Source organism: Oppia nitens, unplaced genomic scaffold, assembly GCF_028296485.1.
Source record: "Oppia nitens isolate AA-2021 unplaced genomic scaffold, nextdenovo-longstitch-racon4-pilon3 scaffold13_pilon_pilon_pilon, whole genome shotgun sequence".
In the NCBI taxonomy this organism is placed as follows: Eukaryota; Metazoa; Arthropoda; class Arachnida; order Sarcoptiformes; family Oppiidae; genus Oppia; species Oppia nitens.
In genome coordinates, this window is record NW_026533192.1 from 192,131 (window position 1) to 207,286 (window position 15,156).

General features: G+C 26.0%; 4 protein-coding genes across 4 annotated transcripts; 2 read left to right on the forward strand and 2 right to left on the reverse strand.

The window, feature by feature from the left end:
* Positions 1-5,219: 5,219 nt before the first annotated feature.
* LOC128958796 (uncharacterized) lies at positions 5,220-6,852 on the forward strand. The gene is made up of 2 exons (XM_054304735.1): positions 5,220-5,925; positions 6,012-6,852. Exons 1-2 carry the CDS (start codon positions 5,391-5,393, stop codon positions 6,764-6,766), a joined length of 1,290 nt encoding a protein of 429 aa, XP_054160710.1. The 5' UTR covers positions 5,220-5,390; the 3' UTR covers positions 6,767-6,852.
* A 2,278-nt stretch (positions 6,853-9,130) lies between these two features.
* Positions 9,131-10,296, reverse strand: LOC128959210 (uncharacterized). Its single transcript, XM_054305153.1, has 2 exons — positions 10,036-10,296; positions 9,131-9,919 (listed from the first exon to the last, which is right to left on the reverse strand). The coding sequence occupies exons 1-2, from the start codon at positions 10,294-10,296 to the stop codon at positions 9,131-9,133; spliced, it is 1,050 nt and encodes a 349-aa protein (XP_054161128.1).
* A 576-nt stretch (positions 10,297-10,872) lies between these two features.
* Positions 10,873-12,015, forward strand: LOC128958807 (cell cycle checkpoint protein RAD1-like). The gene has a single exon (XM_054304746.1). It carries the CDS (start codon positions 11,070-11,072, stop codon positions 11,982-11,984), a length of 915 nt encoding a protein of 304 aa, XP_054160721.1. The 5' UTR covers positions 10,873-11,069; the 3' UTR covers positions 11,985-12,015.
* A 170-nt stretch (positions 12,016-12,185) lies between these two features.
* On the reverse strand, positions 12,186-13,751 carry LOC128959221 (uncharacterized). The gene has a single exon (XM_054305164.1). It carries the CDS (start codon positions 13,749-13,751, stop codon positions 12,186-12,188), a length of 1,566 nt encoding a protein of 521 aa, XP_054161139.1.
* Positions 13,752-15,156: the final 1,405 nt, after the last annotated feature.

The window sequence follows — 15,156 nt, forward strand, 5'->3', positions numbered from 1 at the left end:
TAATAATGTAATAATAGACAAAATGATAAAAAAATGTTGACTAATATAATTATTTGCTTTATTTGACAAAATCATCATGATAAATAATTATGTAAAATTGTAAATTAGTGTAAAATATTTAGTCTACAATGATAACCGATGATGACATATAMTGTTTGTGTGTATATTATACAGTATATATACAAACATAAAGTCTATACAATCAAAATTGTTTGATCTTGATTAAAAAAAACAGCGAAACATATTACTATTGTTAATAATAAAATTGATAAAAATCCATGAAATGTGGTATTATTTTTGTCTTTACACTAATAGACATTATAGTGTGTATATATATATATATATATATATATTAGACTGACCACCCAATTTATTAGTAAACCTGTATAATAGTATAAAATATATGATTTTCACCTGTATTTTCCTGTATATTAAATATTATATTCCTGTATGTAAACCTGTACTTAAATAACTCTATATATTCGTATATTTTTATAATATAAATTTTAAAAAATTTAATTTAGATACTATATTTATATAAAAAGTTGAAATTTATCTTTTATATTAGATATGAACAATTTTATAAATATTTATAAATTTTTTATAATATTTATATATATAAACTGTATATTAAAAATATAAGCAATTTTTTACAAACAAAACTTAATTCATAGTTATTTTATACTTTATAATCAATTAGTTTTACATATTTTGAAACTCTATATTTTATTATACAGGTTAACCCCTTTCCTGTCACCTGTATCAGACCCTTGATTCCTGTATAATACAGGCGTCACCTGTATGGGTGGTCAGTCTAATATATATATATAAGAGACGCACAATAGCTCATTCAATGGCTAGTATTTCAAACTATATAATACATTACTACTACTAAATAAAACGGGTGACAATGATTGCTGCACTTCGTTACAAAAAAAAAAAACAATTAGTCCCTCAAATAACACAATATATTGTATAACTTTATCTGAACTCAACCGAAACGACAAACGGCTTTATTATACTATACTGGATGTGTGTGTGTATACTGTATTCATGAGGACAGAGAACAGGGAGTCAGTCACCAGTTTAGTGAAAAATGTTTTTTTTTTGAGAAGAAAGTCGACGCAACTTAATTGCCAAACACAACACACAAACTTTATATATAATATATTTTGTAATAATATTTAGATTCATATATAAAAATCATTTCACTTTTCTTTTTAATGTCTATTATATGATATATATATATATATACTGTATAAATATAATGAACTTTCACTTCCTTCTCATAGCTTTTATGTAATACATAAAACTGTATATCGTTTTCTCATCATTTAAACCCAACTTTTACAACAACAACACTAACATAAATAAATAACAACACCAGTAGTTTTTAAATGGGAGAGTCGTATATAATTATTACAAGTAGAAGATATCAAATAATATTAAAATACTAATTATTTAAATTATACATACAATTATGCTGTATATGTTATTAAAAAATGTATGTATATATATGTATGTATAAATACCAGTGTTTTCGACACCGATAGCTAGTTATTATAGAAATTATTATTGTTATGTCCTTGAGATCTATTTCCAGTTGACTTCTTTATAAAATAATTGTATTTTTTATATAATACGTTGAGATCAGTTGTATGTTTTTGAATGATACACACAGTATCATACATACTGTCACATAATTAACTCATACAATACTGTATATACTGTTGAGAATAGTTTTATTCACTGGTGTGTATATAATATATTTATTGACTGTACATTTTAGGCATCACTGGGATGTTATCTTATAGGAATGGGATGGCATACACGAGTGTTGACACTTTACTATAAACCACAAAATCCATTGATATAACTCTATTCACACTGTTTTTAGATTTTTATGTTTATATATATTATTTTACTTTCACAACTCCTATTTAAAATATATACATTATATACTTTTCCTCAAACTAGTCAAGCGATACCAGAATCACACCCATAGTTATATAGCAGCGACACTTAATAACACACTGATGGTGCTGATGATGGTGGTAGTGGAGTGTGTGTGTGTGTGTGTGTGTGTATGCGAGCACTGGTAGGCAATAATATTAGCCTCAGAATATACTGTAAAATTCTCATTTGTTTATACAATATATACTCTATAGATTTATATATATATAGTATTGTCTTGTACAGTATATTAAAATCTATTGTTAAGTATATACAGTATTAATGTTTTATAAACATATATATAATATTTAGGTCGACACACTCGACACACGCTATTAGAGACAATGTTTGGCAAAGTTGCACAGTTAGCCAGACAACAGCACCAAACAACCTATTAGGACAAAATTAAATGTATAAAAAAATCGATGTCTGATTGCACTACTAAATACAGTAATACTAAAAAAACACGACAACAATTTTATCATTATTTATATGTTATATATATATTTTTAAAAAGACTCATAAAGTTTTTTTTGCTTTTAATGTAAATAATGACTATTAGCTTAATAAATGCATATATTTTTGTAGATATACTTAACATATAATATATTTATATATTTCATAAATGAATTTCTATTCTCAGACAACTCCGAAAATACAGTCCAACCCTTAAGATATAAAATGCATTAAATAAAGTAATCGTAGAAATAAAATATAAAAATAAAATTTATATTTGTTTTGTTTAATGTCTCTGTTTTTTAAATATTTTATTATATATATAAATATAATAACAATAATATTATTAGCAAATATTTAATGTTATTTATAACTATAAGACATTTTAGAGACAGACAGTAAATGTATAAATGAATAAATGCATAAAAATATTAGAATTACAGTAATATAATAAATAACACATCAATTTTTAGACATTAATTGCCACGAATATGCTATTTAGTTATAATAAGACAAACAAAATTGAGAGACAAATTGTTTTAAAAAATATTACAAAATGACAGCAAAGATATAATAATTCGTAAAAATTTATTTGGTTTTTAATTACAGTGACTGAAAAMATAATAAATATTTTGTATGTAATGTACAGAATATACTGTAGTATTTACTGTATATAAAGTAATAAAATCTATTTTTGTCTAATTATCTACAAAAAACTAAATATAAATATTGTGTGCCATTAAATTTATTGATACACAAAACACCACATTAATTATATAATTTTCTCTATTAATAATTATAAAGAATTATATTCAAAATATAAACTRTTTTTAATATTTATATACAGTATATAATATATATTATAAATAAAATAACTTTTCTTAATCTATTTAAACCAATTTCGAGTACAAAACTTTTTCATAAATATTAGAAATATTGTAATAATTTTATGTTTGTTTTTAGTTATATCTTATTCTAAGTAAAAGAATTATGATATAATTATTGTATGACATATAATACATTATATTTTATTACTTATGAGAAATGTTATATTTATTAAATTATATGACTATTTCTATATTTATAACAAATATATGATATTATATTGTGAAATATATAAATATTATACAATATCATTTTGGTTCAATTAATATTAATTTTCACTAATTAGCTATTTAWTACGAAATTTTAGTTAATATAATAAAATCTATAATATAATTATTTTGTAATAATTAAGTTAAGCAATTCAATAAAAAAAATTAAATAAAAATAATAAATTATTAGTATATATATAAATTTATATATATACTAAAATATTTTTATAAAAATATAGTATATGTAAATATACTGCATATTAAACCAACATAAAGATTTTTATTTGTTGATTTAGTAAATATTTATTTTAAACTTTAAAAATAATATTCAAAAAAGATTATAAAAAAGTTTATATTTGAGTTAATGCTTTAAATTTTGTTGTTTTTAATCAGATAATTCTTAACAAAACACAGAAAACAGTTTTTAAGTAAATAAAAAAATTGTTTAATAAAATATTTTTTTCATTTATATAAAATTTAATATTAAAAAAAATAAATGCTATGTTATTGTTAATACATTATGTATTAATAAATAGCTTATTTATAGAAAATAAATAAAATTAGTTAAATACTGAAAAAATAATTAATTACATCAATATAATATTATTTAGAGTAAATAATATATATGTAATATGTAAMAAAATATACATATGTAACAAAACAATAGAAAATAAGTTTATTTACTAATTACCGCAWAATAATAATAAATATAAATTTATTAAATAAATATTAATATGAAGAGGTTGTCTAAAAGGGTAAAAAGTTTTCTAATAAATTCCCTCCAATTAACTGATTGCATATTTATACAGATTTTTAAACCAATTGATAAACATTGGGTTATCACCAATAAACCCAATAAACATAACTTTCTTAAATTTTTTTTAATTGAGATAAATAGTCAACTAATTGTTGAATCATTATATCCTATTATTTTACCAGATGTTTGAATTTTGGATTAATTTTTTTTCAATTTCCAATTGATTTTCAACTGACACTTAAAATAATATTTTTGGCTAAAATCTATGTTGTAAGCACCGTTTTTTAAATTATTTACACGCGCTATTGTTTCAATCATTTTAATTATATTTCACGCGCTATTGACAGCTATTACTATTATACAGTAATCATATAATACATTTGTATAATACCATTATAATTAGGTTAAGGTTGCGGTCCGAACACCAGGTTAGGTAACGGAGCGAACACTAATACAATAGATTAGGTTATGTTAACAATTGTGTAAATAGGTTAGATTAGTTAAATAGAAAATGATCTTATTTTTGCTTAAACTTATTTACTTTTAATTTATTAATTATAAAAATACGTGTAAATATCGCGTGAAATACAATTAAAATGATTGAAACAATAGCGCGTGTAAATAATATAAAAAACGGTGCTTACAACATAGATCGGCTCCATATTTTTTGCTATCAATTTTGGCAATTTTTGTGCAATAGTGCTATCAATTGTCAAAAATAATATCGTTTCAATTTCCTGTGAAACTTTAATAWCTGTACTGTAATATTGTTACAAAACGTGAATACAATTATTGAATAATAAAATTGCATTATTAATATAATCGGTTTATTAATTAAAAAATTATTAAATATCTATATTAATAAAATATTGTTGTATTGATTAACGCGTGAAACAAACAATTTTTTAATTGTAAATCATATATTAGTATTAAATATGATTTAACTGTTATTTAAATATTTAAAATTTCCAACCGATTTAAATTCAAATCATTTTTATACAAATTGTTAATCAAACCAATCAACAGATAATTATAAAAGACTTCCGATCTTTAGATTTAATTTAGTTTTTGGACAATAAGTTAGAGATTAAAATAAGATAATTAAGATTAAGATACAATCGGTTGATAATATGTCGGCCAAACAAAACAACAGTAGTGTCCGCAACAACATCTCAGACAACACCAGATATGACAGTATTGTAAAGTCTTTGTTTGAAAACCCGTACGCATTGGACGCTATTTGTCGGCAAATGGACATAAAATCGTTGGCCAACTGTATTGCGGTGAACCGTGAGTTTCACGACGCCGCCCAAAAAGAGATGGACAGACGGCCCGGTTTGAAGCACCTGTTTTTGAGACACAATCAGGATATTCATGAAGATATGCGTCCGTTTGCCAATGCGATGACCAATTGGATCAACTCGTCCATAGAATTCAAACCGTGTTTTGCATTCATTCAATTCGGTGGTTATAAGCAGTCACCGGATTATCGCAAATGGATCAACACTCTGACCAAACTGACGGCTGGCCTTCCAAATGGGTGTCAAATTATGTATTTGGATGTCGGCCCGACTGTCCGATTGTGCGGTCAGTTACACAATTCAATGACCATTGCAACGACCTCTGCAAACAACCAATTAGTTGTCAATCCGATGATAAGATCGAGTGAGTGTTTTCTCAACAAATATTTCAAATACTTTTCATAAACTAATCATTTCTTTATTTGATTGTCTATTCAAACAAATACAAAGGTATGTCGTGTTTGTTAGTTTCTGACATAAAGGGTATTCAAATCAACACATATCGAGCATTGGACGACATCGTGGACACGAGTGATATAAAATGCATACTCTATCTGAAGTCATCCAAAGTGATCAACCGATCGGCGCAGTTGTCCACTATTGTTAGGGATGTTGACAACGAAATACGCGCTCTTAAGCAAAGATTCAACGGACAAGTGGTCATCGGTGGCGGACTTATTAGTGCCGCAAAGTGTTGGTTGAAAGGCGAACCACCTCGTGTTGTCCCAGACCTAAAAAAACCTAACAATAAGCGTCGAGGACTGGATGAAACAGCTTTAACGGATCCATGTATTATAACTTTTAGAGGACCAAACATATTGGCGGCCAGTTTGGTCCTTCCCTCGAGTCATTATTATCTCAATAATACCATCTCTCAGTTCAAGACTCGACTGAACCCACAGTTCACAAAAAACAGCCCGAAGTCAATAACTCAGGGAATATTGTTTGCCAGCAAACAGATGGCCAACAATCAGCACATCCACGGAGTGATCACTGCTCTCAGACAGCACTTCCCATCCGTAGCATTGTTTTCGTTTCGCTCTAAGAAGTTTATGATCGGTTCAATTGATCCAATCATTCCGGCACAGGGAGGACATTGGGGACAAAGATTTGCCGCTTTCAACAATTATCCGGACAGACCGTATCAGATATTGAGTCCAAGATTCAACTCAGTGTTAGTTCTCATTAACTATCATTTCAATTAGTAAAACAAAAAAACTATATTCAAAGTCATGGCCTACCAGTGCTTACAAAATTGTTGTCCACAATATTTCTTATACTTATATTTAATCTCTACTTAATTATAAATGTCCTCAAAATTATTTTGTTTGTCAAATCAATTTAAATGTATAAATCTCTTAAAAATCTTTTAATAAAAATTATACAATTATTTAAAAATACTGTATAAATATATATATATATATATATAGATTTTGAATACATTTTAATTATCGTACTATAAATAAGTAATGATATTTGGCAATTGTTATTAAGCTAGGGTTAGCATTAAATATCAAAAAATACATTTATTAAAATTATATCGTTTACTAATAATTTTAATTTTCTCAATTTAAATAACTGGTATTTCAACCATATGCCAAATAACTAACAAATAAATTGAGTACATAATTGTAAAAAACACCACTATCTATATATGATAAATAAAAATTAATTTAAAATATTATATTGATAATACATAATACTATCTATTAAATTAAATAATAATAATACCATATATTTAATGAATAGATATATAGTATTTGTTGTCCACTACTAAACAACAAAATTGCCAAAAACTTTATGATACAGATATACTTCATATGTATAATAAAATAATATTATTAATAAAAAGTATTTCAAATAACTCGCTTTAAAATTAAACAAATGTGAAATTATTTTTGTTCAAATATAAAAATATTTTAAATTATAATCAATAAAATATATTATTAATTTAAACATTAATAAAAAGTATATTAAATTATAAAATACTAGTTTTTTTCCGCGCAACATGTATAGCCGTGCATTTTTTTTAATTTTTTAAAATATTCAAGTAATTTGAATKACTGCCTAATTAATTTTAAACAACAAACTACTTAACCTAATTTAACAAAAATACAGAASCAATTCTACTGAACTCTTAAGAAGTTTTAGATTTATATATATATTAAAATAATTTTAATAAAAATTGAAAATTTAATCATTTTTGMATTTGCATTTGAAAAAATTTTACAAAAATTTAGCACCGGTAGCTAACCTTCCGGTGCCCTGTGACTCATACAATATATTACTGTGGCTAGTAAATTTCGAGACAGAATCTTTGTACTAAGTTTTTCTAAAATAATTCGAATATTAGAATGTTTTATATTTTTGTTTTAATGTACATATTTTCTATGATTATCACTTATCAAAATAATAGTAGTTTAATATCTTTGTCTAAAAAGTTTTTGGAATTATTTACAAAAATATTTGATAAATGACATTTTAAAACAGTAATCTTTTTTGATATTTTTATGTTTAAAATAAAATAAAAATAAATTAAAACAAAAAAAATATTAATTTTAAAGAGTAATATTTGATGTTTATTTTTTAGTAAAAATCAGTAAGTTTATCAAATGCTTACAATTTTTAATAAATAATTTTATCTAAAATTAGGTCTAAATTTGTCTTCCAAAATAGCACAATTTTAATTTTTAATAATGTTTGGTATTTTCGTCAATAATAAAAAATTATTTTCTTAAAAGCAGGCAACATAATATAATATTTAATCATTTTAAAAAATTTATTAGAAAAATATAATTTTAATAAATAACAAAAACATTTTAAAATTTATTTTCGTTTTTTAGAAATAAGTATAAATTGTATTTTTTTTGTAATTTTTCATATATATATAATAAAATAAAAATACTTTTATTATTTTATCAGGATTAATAGTTTTTCTTAGATTTTATAAATTATACAATTCTAAAAATTGAGGTTACTAATTTTGTAGCATTATAAAACTTTAATTATTATACTATAAAATATTTTAAAAAATTAACAATAATAATGAATATCTCTACTATTTAATACCATAAAAAAATAATTTTTAATTATTAAACCGAATGCAGAAAAATCTATTAAGTTTTCATATTACAATTTGTCTCGAAATATATTTGCCACAGTAATAGCATAATGTAATTACACTGCTTATACCTACCTGTCCCTTAAACCTGCATGAGCTCAAAAAAAACATTTAAAATTTTCCATAGAAATAACATGCTTTCTATAAATATTGAATTATAGTTATATTTAACGATATATTTTTAGATTTGAATTAAAATATGGTTGTTGAGGAAAATGTCACACATACAAACACAACTATTATTTTAAAGTATTATCATGAATATCTTGATAAATTTATAAAATTAATGCCATTAAAATAGAGCATAAATTATTTAAAAACAGTTTAAAATATTTAATGAAATGTAAAAATTTATTCATATTTATTATAATTGTTTTTAATGTTTCTATATTATCAAAGTTATTATTTTTATTGATTGACAATTATTAGATTATATTCATTTAAATTGTTATTTATTTTTAAACCAATAATCTGTCTGTCCTTCCATCGTAACGGACTCTATAGTTGTATTAATAATATTTTGATAATCGGGTTCAACGATTGCATAATCATAATCACTCGTAATGTTAATATCTATCGGTTTAACAATATGTTTGTCAATATGTTTCACAATTGTTTGTCCACTAATAGTCTTATTCTGACCGATGTATACATCGATAATATCTTTTAAAATATGATTTGTTTCGGGTTTTTCKGTTATATATTTTTTTATGATAATATCAAAATTGCTTTGATTATTGATTTCTATAACATTTGTTTGATCTAATATAACATATCTTTCAGCCTTATTGTCSGCTAAACTATCGATTCCAATGTCCGATTCAGTGACCATTGCTAATACATTCTGAAAACGATCGATTGGGTCGATCTGATTGGGAACTGGTGTCTGTAATGCGGTCACATTAAATGGTTGATCCCTAATAKGTATAGTTGTCTTAGTTTTCAACAATTCACTATTGACTTTAAGTTGTGGTTCAGTCACAACATCTCGAAATTTCAGTGATGACATTGTAGTCACTATTTCAATAGATTTGCTTACACTCGACGGCGATTGTTGGTCAGTACTCTTGTTTTGGACAATCACTCGCTGATCACTAATGTCGTCATCAATATTGTTGTAATTATTTCTTTCAGTACTACTTTCCTCGACATTGGTATCAATGTGTTGTCTTTTTTTCTTCTTTATATCATTACATCTAAACTTTTGCCAATTGACTAATACTTGGAAATTGAAAAACTTTTGATCATAAGAGACAAAAACAGATAATAAATACAAAAAAAAAGTTGTGTCGTATAATAAAATTCATTTTAAAAACTAACAAAAAATATTGTCTATAAATGATAATAAATTACCAGAGGATTGGTTGAAGTGGTCGTTAACATAGATTGATTGTTATCGGGTTGACTGTGCAGTCTATGGCCATAAGCTTCCGACTCCGGGACAGTCACTTGTGATTCATCGTCACTGTTGTCGGGAATCAAAACTATTGGTTTCTTTTTATGCGGCGTTGAGTGGTGTCGATCACTGGTCGGTAACCGCGCGACCGAAACRGTYGMGAGGCTATAGACTATATAATAGTAGATCAATAGATACGCTAAACATTTGATTTTCATTGAAAATATTTATTTATTTATTTTTTAGTATTGCTGTTAATGTTTTATTTCTAACATTTAATAATTTATAAATTTTACTAAAACTTTATTTTTATATAAAAACAGTAAATACGAAAAATACTTATAAAAGACATTTAAATATTATATAGATTTGTCAAAATATATACATATATACAGACAGTATTTATATGAAAAAAATCAATATAAATATGAAATTTATATTTTGTAATTAATTATTAGTATCAATATATTAATTAAAATTWATACATATTTTTCTTAATTATAACATAAACTTAAATGTACCGCTATTTAGCTATTTATGACAAACTACTGTATTAAATATGTACAAACTCTATGAAAATGTATTATTTTTATAAACATTTTTWAATCAATAAAAAATATATATGAAAATCTAATTTAATTATTTCATATAAAATATTGAAATATTATWGAAATTKCTATAATTTTATTTATTAAAATAAATTATAATTAAAAATATATCAAATTAAATAAATTAGAGTTACTTTTATCAATAGTCGACTGTATTTGTATTTACTGTACAACATATGTATTATAATACGCATGCGTATAGTGTTAGCATTGCGTACAACACATAAAGTGCGGCAAAAAATTGTTTGTTTTGTTTTGAATGGGATTTCATTGAATGAAACATTTGTTGCGTTTTTTGTGTCTCTAAATGTAATTATCATTTTGTGACCACTTATTGACCGATAAATTATACGGACAAACATTAAGACATTGTTGACCACACAATGTTGTCATCGCGAGAGACAACACTGACCACACAGGCCAACAGTCAAGTCGACGACGAGTTGTTCCGATTCGAGGCCGAGATTCGTGACCCGAAACGACTGATACCGATGTTAAGGTCGATCAACATTATGCGGACAACAGTAATGGCCATCACATCGAAAGGCCTGAAGCTGACGTGTCAGGATTCGGGTCGCTGTTTGCAGGCCAACAGTTTTATCGACCGCACACTATTTGACCGCTACTCGATGTCCAACGAGACTATTCCAGTGTCGGTGTGTTTCAGATTAACCGATCTTTTACACGTATTGACACTTATGTGTGGTTCGGTACCCGTGGCCATTGCGTCCGATGTCCATATGGTTGGCGGCGGCGATGATGTACTTCGATTGAAATACAGTTCAGATGTTGAGCGCATTCGTCTGGAGTTTCGCGAAGAAACGGCACACAAGAAGGCATACATTAGGACCTATGAAGTGGAAGAGTTGATGATATTTCATATGAATTGTATTAACAAAGTCATACTMAACGCCGAACCTATTGTCGATTTCTGGAAGTCGTGTGATCTGAGCAGCGATCACATAGAGGTCGGCATAACAGCTGAYGAACCTTACTTGCGGTGGTCGACGGACAGCGAACGGGCCAGAGTTCACTATAATATAAACAAAGACAGTCCTGATGTCGAACAGTTCATGCATTCAGAAGATGTGACCAATCGCTACAAGATGTCACTCATGAAGTTTACATTAAAAGCATTAATCAACTCAAGCAAACTGTCCATACGTACCGATGCCGATGGTCTTCTGAGTCTTCAATTTATGATACGACTTAAGGACGACAGAGACCAACCCGTCGAGCATTGCTTTGTCGAGTATTTTATTGTACCCGAAGTGAACGTACATTTATATCAGTCATAATCAGTTGTGTGATTGAGTGCCGGGAGGTGTGGCCAACATTTATTCAATAATTTGTTTAAAATATTTCAAACATTTATTTATTTAATTAAATTTTTACTGTTATTATGAAATTATTAATAAATATTTTTTAACTTCTTTTTATTAAATTACTATTATTTTTTCATTACCCGAACTACTATTTTGCTTCAATAGTAGTAAACTTTAATTATTATYAATATTTAGTTTAAATTTTAATTGTTTTACATTGATTTCTTGTRCCGAAGTGTGTCCATCGATGGCCAGTTGTGCGGCCACTGCAGCTGCTTCACCTAATTCCATGAACGTATACTCCATACGTATTGATCCGTAGGCAATATGAGTTGTGGACAGACAGACGGGCACCAAAAGATTATGACATTCGTCTGCTTTGGGAGTTATCGATCGGTACGACACCTGATAAGGATGCGGCAAATTTCGTGGCCATTGAACGTCACCTTCATTTTTGACCTGACCGTTAACTACAACACGTTCGGCGTTATGCGAGTCCATCCGATAGGACGCCACAGCTATACCATCACTGACCACTTCGGTACCCAAAGCGTTTCGTTCGGTCATAACATACTGGCCTTTCAWACGTCGAGCCTCTCGAATATAGAGCTGATGAGACCAATGATTGTTATCCARATACTCATCCTTTGGATAGCCCCACATAAGCATCTCATTTCTTAGCTGTTGAGGCACTTGTGGGTCATGTCCTATGAAATAYAGAAAACCTTTGGTGTATTCTTCGTGTTGTTTGATAATCCTATTTCTTGTCTCATAACTGCCATCTGGATAGTCATAATTCATGCCAATCATGTCTGTACTRAACGGACCCTCATTATTGAAATCGGTTTTATGGTTTGGCATCAGATCTTGTTTCAAAAACTTTCTGATTGTTTGTGGTTTCGATTTGTTTATCAATCGTACGAATAGTTTATAATGATTTGGATTATAGTTATCCGGTTTTGTGATATCCAGTCGATTACTAGCATTATTTGTTAGACATATCCGATAATTATAAGACTGTATTTTTTTATCGCCTGATCCTGTCTTAGCTATATTCATATCACTTATACCCCACAATAGACCACTTGATTTATTACCCGCTAATACATAGGGATCAATACCGTCGGGAAATTGATGGCCAGATAACATTTGAACGCCATTATGTGTTTCATTGTAATTACCGTTTGATTCTCTGCCAATTGTGTAAGTGATGTTAGCACTGGCCATAAGATCGCCCTCATAACTGCAATCGATAAACATTTTGGCCGTAATCTCAATATTAGTACTGTTTTGTGATTGACTYGATTTTTCCACAACTATCGACTCGATCCGTTTGTTGACCACTTTTGCCGATACTATTCGGTGATCAAATAAAACGTTAACATTTGCTTCTTTTATATAAGAATTATAGACCACTTCGGCCACGTGTGGCTCAAAAGTATATATTTCAGTAGATTTTTCATATTTTTGGCCAACTCTACGATAGAAATCTTTAGCCAAACCAATAATGGCAGAYTTGTCGCCGTAATCGGTAAATCCGAGACCGCCTGATGTGATACCACCCAAATGTTTGCCCGGCTCTATCAGAACAACATTTTTGCCYAACTGTTTAGCCTTATATGCGGCCATAACACCGGCCGATGTGCCGCCATATACACAGATGTCCGCCGATAGTAACGAACAAAGTATATCAGGAAATATATAAAGCAATAAAATTACACAAATTTCTATAATTTTCATTATTACTATTATATAGTTTAAATTATTATAACTTAAATTTATTTTTAAATATAATTATAAATATAAATGGAATTATATTTATATATATATATATATATTAATATAATTTATTATTACCGGTATATTATAAATAATTAGATAAATTAGTGATAAAATATTAGTTTTTACAGATTTGCAGATTTATTTTTTTTATTAAAAAACATGTGTAGTTTTTCACATAATAATATCCTTTTAAAATTGCAGATTAACAATAATCTAAAATTTAATGATAATTCAATAATAATAATTTTATGATAATATTTAGATTTCTCTATAATCCACACAATTTTTATTAACTTATAATACTGTTTAGTAAGGTTACAAATTATAACTTACAATATACAATAATACCTAACCTTACAAGTATTTGAATTATTTTTTTTATTTCAAATATGAATTATTATATTTAGACACAACATTTTTAAATAAATATTATACATAAGTATTTTAATGTTTATGATTTAAAATTTTATTATTTGTTTTATAATTGTTATGAAACCAATATTTATAAAATATTTCAATATAGATATTTCTATTATTAATATATAAGGTATATACCGGTACACAAAATGAATTTTATTTTAAGTAAAATAATTATATTAAAAAACCATATATATTATACTGATTTTAGTATTTAATTTATTGCACATAATCATAACAATTTTTAATAAAAAATATCTTGTAGAAATTATTGTAGCAATTTGAAAATGGCATATATATGACACAAATAATATTTATCTCAACATTTATTCATACCAATTAAATTTTGTTTATTGTACACTATATTAATAATAATAATAATATTTACTAAATTAAAATTTTATTTATTGAAAATTTAATAAATATTAAAAATTTGTCRTATATTTCTTATGTTTGATAAATTAAATTTTAACATTTTATATGAATACAATTTGATAAAATTTCCATTTGCATATATTTATAATACATAGTAATTAAATTTAGTTAAGAATAATACTTTTACCTAGATCATTTAATTTCTAATAAAATTAATATAATGCTATAGAATAATAATAAATATCTACAATTTTTACATTATATTTTTAGTAATAATTACTAAAATTATTTTACTAGWTATAACATATACCGGTTTTATATTAGGAAAGTTTATATACATTATATTATAAATATAAAGTTATATTTATAAAATTAATTATATTATTTTTGATAAATATATTTTTTAAAACTTATTTGAATTCTCCATATTCTTAGCATTTTTATAATTAATAGTTAGAAATATATATTTATATATATTTTTTGTTTATCATTAATCATTTTTAGCACTAAATAGGTTTTCCAATATTACAGTAGTTTCTTGTATTTTCTACAATTTAAAGTAATATGTATT